Source organism: Crassostrea angulata, chromosome 8 (genome assembly GCF_025612915.1).
Source record: "Crassostrea angulata isolate pt1a10 chromosome 8, ASM2561291v2, whole genome shotgun sequence".
Taxonomy (NCBI): domain Eukaryota; kingdom Metazoa; phylum Mollusca; class Bivalvia; order Ostreida; family Ostreidae; genus Magallana; species Magallana angulata.
The window spans coordinates 50,793,189-50,804,212 of NC_069118.1; the positions used below are offsets into that span (position 1 = coordinate 50,793,189).

General features: G+C 32.0%; 1 protein-coding gene and 1 pseudogene across 1 annotated transcript; both read right to left on the reverse strand.

Moving 5' to 3' along the window:
• LOC128161072 (uncharacterized) overlaps positions 1-11,024 on the reverse strand; it is a 44,935-nt pseudogene that overhangs the window by 462 nt on the left and 33,449 nt on the right.
• Positions 2,109-10,348, reverse strand: LOC128159745 (uncharacterized). Its single transcript, XM_052822930.1, has 6 exons — positions 9,911-10,348; positions 9,343-9,477; positions 7,449-7,661; positions 5,829-5,884; positions 4,859-4,996; positions 2,109-4,115 (listed from the first exon to the last, which is right to left on the reverse strand). Exons 1-6 carry the CDS (start codon positions 10,271-10,273, stop codon positions 4,076-4,078), a joined length of 945 nt encoding a protein of 314 aa, XP_052678890.1. The 5' UTR covers positions 10,274-10,348; the 3' UTR covers positions 2,109-4,075.

The following is an 11,024-nucleotide window of genomic DNA, read 5'->3' on the forward strand; positions in this document are numbered from 1 at the left end:
ATTTACTGTAAAGTGCCATCGGAATTTCTTTTGACTTCTCTGTCCACATTGGCATTGTAATCTAATGATGCTAATTGACATCTAGCTCGATACACTAGAGGTGAGAAGGCAAACCTTTTCCCGCTGTACATCAGTATCAGGTTATTAATTTTCTCCAGTTCGGCAGTGCTCCTAAGTGTGGAAAATGTAATGAATAACACAGATAAATATAGTTTGTTTTTCTATATCGTAAAAAAGCAAGCCATGCTGTACAATCCTACTGAAAAGAAGTTAGGCAGAACATACCTGAAATTCACATAATAAGGTATCTGTCTCAGAAATCGCGTATTGAAAACAATTTGGATGAGAGCAGTATGTGCAGGATTGCCTTTCTGTAGCCAATGTTTGTGCTCATTCTCAATTGGTCCATGCAAGCATTTGTTGGCTTCAAAGTAACTGTTGGAATATGACGTCCACTCGTATTCATTCACTGTGTGATGCTCTTCCCCACACAATACTTACTGTGAATTACATAAGAACACCAAAAAAACATGAAATGTTTGTTAAACAGCGTGATAACTAGACACTTGTTGCAAAAGCAACAAAAAGGTCTTCCGTTTTGATATACATGTATCAATTCAACTGTAAGACATTGCTTCTCTCCCATAGAAAAAAAAGTGGATATGATAATTATTGTGAATGATATATCCAGACGTAAATTAAATGTTAAACAACAAAAATGAAAAAGAAATCAATTTTTAAAGTACTTTCTGTGTCGACCGGAAGCAACGCTGATCTAAACAAAAATGTTAACCATTTGTACAATCATACATGTAAGTCAATCCTTCCTCAGAGTTTGGTTGTTCACGTCTCTGCCAAATCTAAGATCTCTTTGAAACAATACTTTTTGTCTCGGGACCGGAAACAGACAAACGAAAGTGATTAATAAAAACAAAAGCTAGTATTTCTCGTAATTTGCTTAGCGTACATCACTGTTTATCAGGCTAGATGAACACCCATGAAAGTCAGTTAAACTTGTTAAAAACATGATTTGTTTGAACCCTTCCGGTAAGAACCGGAAGTGACATTTGACAAAATTAAACCCATTAAACACATCCCATATCAAATTTCTATCAATCATGAGAGCTTCGTGTCTCAATCACTTAGTGACAAAAATCTCGCGGACATCAAGTTTGTAAAAAGGAAAGCTACACAGATATATTTGAAATATCTCACCGGAAGTAAAATTTATTTGCTAATTTAACATTATATAGATGTCATATGCAAGATTATATACTGATATTTTCATTTTATGTTAAATGAATAAAATATGGAAAAAACCAAATTTTTGAAATGCTCGAAAAAAATCGCTACCTCCCGATTTCGGTCGCCTCGTATTAATTCTTCTCGGACGTTAAACCTTGCACTCTAGGTATCATTAGATCGGGAAAGGACCATTGTTTTTAGGAATACCTGCAAAATTTAAACATCGGCAACAACTTGAGAAGTTTTCACGCATTTTCGAAGAAAGTGTCACCGGAGAGTAAACCGAGAATTAATACGAGGCGACCGAAATCGGGAGGTAGCGATTTTTTTTTCGAGTTTTGATTCCTCCCTTGTGTATTTTAATGTATAGAAGTGGTAGATATAAAAGGTTGAAAAAACTTCGTGACGAGCCCCTGTGGATAACGCTGTTACAACATTAAATTTGTTTAAAAACGACAACCCGAGTTCGAGACATGCGTGGATTTTCGTATCGGGACAGGAAAAAACCAGAAGTGCTCAATAAAAATAAAACTTTGTTATTCAAGTAGATATAGCTATCATACTCTATTCATGAACAGGTTATCTAAGAAAAACAGTTGCACTTATTATAACCTTGTTTGAACTCTTCTGGTGAGAACCGGAAGTGAGGGATGAAAATATAAATTTCATCGATTACAGCTTCAAATGTTTACCATGCATAAAACAAGCAAACTTGAAAAAAGAAAGGTAGTTGACATATCTCAGTGAATTGGAATTTGATACCTTGTGTTTATCATTACAAAATAATGAAATAAAAAAGGCAATACTAAATAAATTTTTACATTTATTAAGAAACAAATAAAATTTATCATATTACAAGAACAAAATAAAATCCGTGATGGGGTATTACAAAAAAAAATGATATATGTGAGCCAATGCTCAATGTATGTGAATTAATAGGTAATCTGTTCAGTGAATATAAAGTTTTGAACGTTAAATGTAAATATTAAGACAGGCCATTGAAAGGGTAGTTACCATTGGGTTAACAATATAAATGTGGCATGCTTATAGAGAATCTGACAAAATTTAAAGCAAGTCTAATGAGTATGCATGTAGGGACCTAGATAAAATTTGAGATAAAATTTTAATTTTTAAGTATAAACTTGTTTACTTGTGCATACTGGTTGACAAAATTTGAGTGATAAGTCATGCAGTTACATGCAATATAATATACACAAGTGAGAATCCATTGTTTTGTAAACAATGCCGGGGTCATTTATATTGGTTTACAAAATTAATGATATACAAAAACTAAGATATTTTTGAAAAATGACTTGGCATAGTACAAGAAAAACTGATTCAAATTGTATTCATAGATATATTTTAAACAGGGTCATGGAAGATTTGAAATGTTTACAAATTCAACACACATGTAAATAACAAGCTAAGAATGAAATTAAAATTTAAAAAAAAATGTGCTCAAAATGTGTGCAGGTCCCTTTAATCAGTGACAAAGGTTGTTAAGAACAGACATACACAATTACCAGTGTCAAGGGTTTTCTTTAACCTGGGACATAGTTCATTAGAACTAAAAAAATAATAAGGCAACATCGCCCACCTGAAGAGCAGTTCGTGCATCTCTTGAAATGTATTAATAAAATCCGAAATATTGTAAAACTGACAAAAATTGCTTAATTTATATTCCAAGACTTAAAATACATATTTTTCTGTTGAAATTAAAAAATTTTTCCAAGGATGTAGCATTGGCCTTGGGGTAATAATCCTCTTGTGGCAGACAGACGATGGACAACAAGTGATCAGAAGAGGTCAGCTGAACATGTTCATGTGATCCTAATCTTAAATATATGCAACACATAGAAATATCTTTCTGATATTGATGAAAACAATGACTGTTGATAATCAGAGAATATTAACTCTCTTTTGTTAATAGCAAGGGTGAGATTGATGCATTTATACTATATGAGTAATGACTGTAATAAATGTATTATGGAGGAAAAAGTGAGCAAGTTTACATACAGCACTCTTCCCCGTTACTTGACAATGCTTACATCATTAATAGTAGGGTACGTATTTATCAATTAAATACTCAATTCAAAGAATTACTAAACAAATTTATCAGATCAAAACTTTCCGCAAATATGCACATGTATTTCAAGAACAAGAAAACTATATATTCAAAAGCATCAAATTTTGCCAAATATTTATGGAATCAGAATTTGTTGGTAATATGTGGATCTACACAATGTGTTCTAAATAACAACAATTGAATGCAGCAGTTTAAGAGGAATGGTGCTTTCGATCAGGCTGCTCATTACAAAATTAAATATATGGGCAGAATTCTAAATTTAAAAAGTGCTGTAATCCCCCCCCCCTCCCCCTATAATAATGAAATTATCAGAGCTGACTGGTAATATGCGATCTAAATAGCATCAATTGAATTTCATGCAGTTTAAATTTAAAATTAAAAAAGCTAGGTTAAAATTCGCATAAATAATATAAAAATGAAAATTCCTTGCAATTAGCATACATTGCGTGCTTTATTAAATAATTTCTAGTAAAATTAAATTCTGTGCAGTGGTTTAAGAGAAGTTGTGCTTGCATATTGTTAATATATGGCAAAAATTGTACGTTCAAAAGGGCCGAAATCTTAGAACAACAATGGAATGAGAAATTCTTGGTAATTTGTACATGTACATTTACACATTGTGTGCTAAAGAGCATGTACTATTTTTACTATGCTAAAATGTATAAGCTAAATAGAGTCATAATGCAGCTTAATCTTAACCCGTGTCAAAACTAGTGGAAGGCAGTTGCATGGCTTGATTCTACACTATTCCAACTTTGATTTTTTAGCAGGGTTGATCTTGTTTCTGAAAAGTAAAGGAAATAAATTATAAATTTTAAACTTCAAAACTTAAACTTATTATGAAAATTTAAGCTAAAAATAAACAAAGTCGTCATTTAACAGGAAGTTGACGTCTGATTGGTACAAAAATAGATCCCACAATATGGCATGCCTAAACAAATAGTGTGTTAAAATTTCAATCTGTAATAAATTTTTGCCGAGAAAAAATGACAAAATTTGCTTAAAAGTTAATTAGACAAAAAATAAACAAAGTCATCATTGAACAATAAGTTGACAACTTAATGGAACAAAAATAAATTCCACCAAACGACATTCCTTAACAAATAGTGTGTTAAAATTTCAAGTATCTGCGATTAATAGATGCCGATTAAAATGCGACAGAAATTTTTGTTATGGACAGTTTGACAGACAAAACAGTATACCTCCTTTTCCTTTTGAGCGGGGATATAATTGATTTATCTTCTTTTCAATCAACTGATAGGAATTAAAATGTTCCAACACTAATTGGTGGCCGCCATAGCTATAAAACTATATCTTATATTGGAACCGATGACTAAAGGCGGGGATAATTCCGGAAAATTTTGAAAATTGGCGAAAAAAAGTTTAGGGTCGGGGGTATAAATTAGGGACTGTCGGGTGACTGGAACCACAGGTGTTTTTTTATTTGGCCTAAACTTTAAATACATTCCCATAAATATCGATGTTTATCTACACAGTCTTCAAATAACTTTGAGAATATATACTTACATGTTGACGACTGTGGTGCCTTTCACTGAACCTTTTACATGAATGTTCTCTTTGAAGGTTTGACCTCCAAAGATCGCCTCTACCATTTCAGTTCGTATCTTTAAAGTCATCCCGTTGACAATGATGTAACTGTAGTTTCTATTAACATAGAAATTATTTGAAAAGTTTGTGACAATTGTTATGTTTAGTACATGTTACTTTTAAATTTAATGTGATATTCCAAGAACAATATTAAGCTATGTAAATCACAATGCTTCTAACAAGAGCTATATAGGTAGGTCACCATGAAAACATGACCTTGGAACTTCAAATACCCTTGATCAGAGAGTGGCACGATTTACCTTAATTCATTTAAGTTACAGGCATAAGTTTGAAACTTAATTTGTTTGTACAGTGTATAAAAATGCTTGCATAGTATTAAATGTTGAAGCTTTATCAAATTATCATGCTATTCAAGTTACAGGCATAAGATTGAAACTTGTAAGTATTGTGTATAAAGATGCTTGCATAGTAATAATATGTTGTAGCTTTATCATGACAAATATTTATTTGTATGTGAAATTTGGCTCCATTTTCGGTCCAGGGGTAATGGTTTAAAGAAAGCCGATTAATCTAAACGATAGATAGCTTGCCATATTCTTATTGGCTTTTTTGCAGTAGTGTATTTACAGATTTTGAAAACGTGCAATGAATGTTTTCATGAATGTAAACAATTAATTAAGGTTCAATCCTTTTCTTGGATGCTTTGTAGCACATGCATTTGGTTGAAATTGGCTTAGTCATTCTTGAGTACAAGATACAAAATGTGAAATTTTATGTTGAGATTAATATGATAGATGAATTTTGATTAGTTGAAATACATGTGGTGAGCTCAATATTGTTCATCGATCATCAGTTTTCAAATTTTTACCATGCATGCCTGCAATCGGTATAAATAAAGCATAAATATCATTTCAATCATAAAACTTACTCAGACACCTCCAATGCTTCAACTTCTCCATGAAACTTGCCTTCTTCTTCAGTTTCCTAAAAAAATAATACAATTATATATTCATGAATTAAAAATATTGAAGCAATAATCCCCAATGTTGTATGATGTATAAAATGTATGAAAAAAGTTTGTCAAGATTCAGAAAAAAGGTCTGATGTATAGTTTATGAATACATTAGGTTTATAAAATTGTGACGTATATGTTATTCATCAATATTTTCTGAATTGTTATATGTTAAAGGCAATATACTTTTGTTTCTCAGTGGTTGATAATTTTGGTGGTAAATAGGCAGGTAGATCGATGCTGCTTATAAAAGTTAGGAAGTGCCCTTACAGAAAAGAATGCCATTGAACTACCATTATTTCTGACCATGGAAACCCCATTGCTTTTCCAGTTACCAAGTTGTCACATAAAATGGCATTATATATTGTTACCAAGAGAAACCATTGAATTTCCAGTTTCCAGTTAAAACACAGTGAAAACTCAGTGAATTAAGTCCATTGAAACACCACTGAAAATGAATACTTATGCAAATTAGTTTGCACCAGTTAAATGACGTCATCTTTCAATGCTAAATAAATGGAAAAGGATGGTTTACACAAAGGCATTGAAAACCCATTGATTATTATTTGATTGCTTTATAGCAGATAAAGTAGGTCAAGATCAAGTTGCATCATAAGATAACCCTGCACATTATGCAGAATACTGATGACCCAGAGAAATCTCAATATAGTTTAATTTAAATCTCCCCATAATGCTTGTTATAAAAAGGTAAATAGTACCTAAATGTATTCATGCATGCACATGCATGCATAAATAAATTATTTACTAGTTTATTGACTTCCAATTACAATCTAAAAAGGTAGACTAAAGCTATATTACATAACTTTTTTTTTTCAAAACATCCATGCACTAGCTGCTTGCTTAAATCACTTAATTGATAGTGTGTAAATGTTAATTAGTCTTAATTTACACACATTTGTATCAAATCATACAAGTACAGGAATATTACCTTAAGTGATCAAGAATATATCCCCAGAAAAAAAGTTCCATAAATTCACTGTATATATATGCCACAAAAGAGCAGGATGCCCAACAATAACACATTTTCCTTAAAATGAACATCACATTTAGGCTCCAAGATGAACATTCAAAATTTGCAACTCAACTTCCTGTTATGCAGTAATCTTAATTCTTAGTGGTCAGTTTATTTGGCAGAGGCCAGTGACCCAGATTGGCAACTCAGCTTGAAATACAATGTAAATCTAGAAATGTGTATAAGAATTCCATTAAACAGACTAGCTGCTCCTGAAAATAAATGGTATTTTACTGGGAAACAGTAACATTGAAGTTTAAGTGAATTGGAAAACTGGTGTTTCACCGAGAGTTGCAGGCCATTGAAAATGCAGTTATCTGAAAACTGCTATTTAACTGGTAGGTATAAAACTGGTCAGATGAAGACACAAGAAAAATAAATGCACAAACAATGGTGTTTCAATGAAAACTGGAAAATCAATGAAAGTTCAATGGAAAAAAGCCAGTTCTTTTCTCTAAGGGTGATGCTGAGCAAATTTTTTAATTTGACTTTCTTAAAATTACCTTCAAACGTGTCAGCACGCTGGAATTAAGACAAATGTCTCCTCGCCACTGGTCAATTTGCATATTTGTTGCAGAAATAATACTGTCCACAGGCGGCATGTCAAAAGTTGCGCATTTCCCCCAGAGCTTACAAACAACCTTTCTTGAACCCTGCAAGGACTCTAATGTGATTTCTCTCCTCTGGCTATTAGGTGATGTAAGTATCTCTGTGTACTAGAATGAAATGTATGTATGTTTATTTAATGGTATTTTTTTATCTCTTTGACAAAACTGTGCTTATGTACTGCAAGAAAAGTTATATGGATGTAAAATTAAGGTCATATACAATTAATTAGATTCTCATCGTGATTTGCAAAAAATATGGGGCAGGTGGGCAGATTTTACCTTTTTCACTGTTCATGATCTATAAAATAATAACTGCTATATTCTTTTAAGTTGTTGATACTACTTTGAGTACACAAAACCAGTTATAATCTTTTATTTTTATTTTATTTCTACTTAACTGTTAATACATGAAGATATTTGTATCCTTATGATAACAAACATGACTGGAGTCCAAACAATAATACATATGGTCAATTATCACTATTTTTACCCCATGCTCATTGACGACACAAGTTTAGTTCCATTCTAAAAATGTATGCATTATTAAAAAATTCCCAGGGGTGCTAACTGGGCAAATTTAGTTCCTTTTAGGGTATGGATGGAAAGAAGAGGGTTTGAAAAAAATACCCACAGGATATACCTTTAAAGGCACAATAGAAAGGGTGTAAAGAGGCCAATGTTTACACACATTGAAAAGTGCAAGTGGATTTTTTATGGTAGGGGTTATTTTAAGGGCCATGATCTCTGTCCCCTCTTGATTGATTTTCCTGTGGTTTGGATGTGTTGTTGGACTAGTGTCATTGTATAGGTATGCTTTATTTAATTGAGACAGATTTTTTTATATGATCTTTTGTTGTATAAAGGAATAAGAGGGAAAAATAATTGTGGTCTAAATCCACATGTTTTAAAGCAGCCATTAAAATGTTTTGAATTTTTTTTTTTTTTTTAATTGGGTTTTTCATTTCACAACATATGTACATATGTAACATAATAATGATTGTAACATTTTTATAAACATATTACATAGATCTTTATACTATTTCTACTTAATAGTACAGTTTTGTATATTTCATATGAAGTGAAGCTGATTTTGAGAGAGAGAGAGAGAGAGAGAGAGAGAGAGAGAGATTATGCAGGTGGATTACAATACAAGTATAGACTATGTTATACTGAAAACAAACGAAATGATATGAGAGTTCACATCTATCAAAAAAAAAAAAAAAACAGAAAAATTAAACTTATCTCTATAACTACAATTTTTCACAGATATTCTGCCAGTGGCTTTCGTATTCCTTATAATTACATCTTTTCAACAGCAAATATTTTTCAGTTAAGATTCTTTCTGTTATGACCTTTTTCAAGGCATGTATATTTGGTGGCGGATTACTTTTATATTTACATGAAAAAATATATTGCTTCACAATAAGAGCTAATTTTTACATAGAAGGTACGTTTTGTTTTGAATTTTTTGTATACTGAGCCAGACTTTTTTTCCAGAATTTTTTTGTGCACAATTTTTTTTTCAAAACAAAATAAATTGCATTGGTGCGGGCCATTTTCAGAGGGGCGGGCAGGGATGAGAATCTAAAAATTAATTTCAGTGGCCTAATCCAAATCTTTACTCTAAAGTATCATTTTAGGCATAGATCATAAAGATAAGGAAAACTCACTTGAGCTTTCAACTCATCAGAAGTACATGTAATATAATGAATGATGTTAACAGCAATTACAATTAGCTGAAGTTTTATTGAAAAAAAAAATTGAAAAATCACTGTGGTGTGTTACTTACATTACGCAGAATTCCTTTCACTGTGACTGTTGCTTTTTGGGGCGTTTCCATCACTTGTTCAACAGAAAGTTCTGGAGGGTTGAGGTACTTGTTAATTTTGTCCATTTCAATGGGAAATTTTCCACACTCAAAAACCTTGAAAAATACGGAAATCATGAGACGTATGTCATTTTTCACAATAATGGTAATTAAAATAAAAAGCCGGAGTTTTTTTTTAAGTTTTAAAAGGTAATGTTAAACCAATATGTACATAGTTACATAAATATAAACTGTACATGCAGTTATTGTAAACTTACAATACTCATTGGGCCTTTGCTAATTATTGTAATTGTGTTTGTGCCAATAAAATTATTTTGTATTTGTATTTTAAACAGTTAATTGCCCTTTATTTGAAAAATTCCACCAGGGGGCGCAAGCATCTATCCTCCAATTTTGGATGATAAAATCCTTCAAGAAAGAACGAAGTTGCCTTGACCTGCTTAAGGGGCCCTAGTCAAGCCTCCGTTGTGGGGCATTTGAAAATTGAAAAAGATTTTTTATATGTTTCGTAGTATAATTTTATTCTTACCCTGGATGTCTCGTACAGGCGAATGGTGTCGCCTATGCTCACAGCTTTGATCAAATAAAATTTCCCTGTAAGGAGATTGTCTGTAAACTTCAGAGGGAATGTCATTTGTTTTATCCCTTTACTTGTGTTGTCGTATACTACGGTTTGCCCATACTCTCCTTTGTCCGTTTTCCTTTCCTGAGAGTTCGATACAATATACACTTTCGCGTCAACTCCTCTTGTCGCCATCTCGCTTTTGCAGGAGTTTGCTCGACACTGACTATATATATACTTCTGTTCTTTTGGCGGGAATTGTCGCGGACGTCTGAGAAAACATTGGATTGAAACAGTAGTTAAAGAAAGTGTATTTTCAATCCACACCATGCAGCGTTTTCAAAATTAGCTGTATAAGTTAACCGATCGAAATAGTATGATTTCTAATCACCAAAGCGATTGAAAAATGTTTTCTTTCACCAAGAAGTATATAATCAGCAAATACTGATGAGATCCCAATTTGGGAGAGATTATACGCAACTTTAACGCAAGGCAAAGCATTATCCGATGATTTCAGAGAATCGGTCGTCACAAGTCTGAAATCAAATGGGCCACGATTCTTGCATGAATCGGGGTTTATTCCCAGAAGAGAATAATACAGTACAGATTCCGGTTTAATAAACTAAAATTATACCCAGATAAAAATTGTCTTCTTTTTTTCTCTAATTCAATGTACATACATAAGATATGCGAGTACATTGTTTATATACATGTTGCTATTCGTACACTTAGTCTAGCAAAAAAAAAATAAGTTCACTAAACTTTCATTATAATAGATATATTATAGTATATAATTATAAGTGAAATATAACTATTTTAAAATAGCAACTTACAAGAAAAATTAATTAAATATATTTTACCAATATTGCACAGCTATCTGAAGTTTTTAAAAATTATACCGGAATTATATATAACAATACTTTCATATATTCTGTTCTTTATTACTGTTTTAATTTAAAGTTTTATCAGACGTCCATGGTTTCAACCTGTTCCCGTCCCTTTCAAACGTTTTAAATGGGGGTTAGACTAAACTCTAAACTATACTTCCCAAAAATTTCCTAAAATTTTTTTCCCTCCAAAT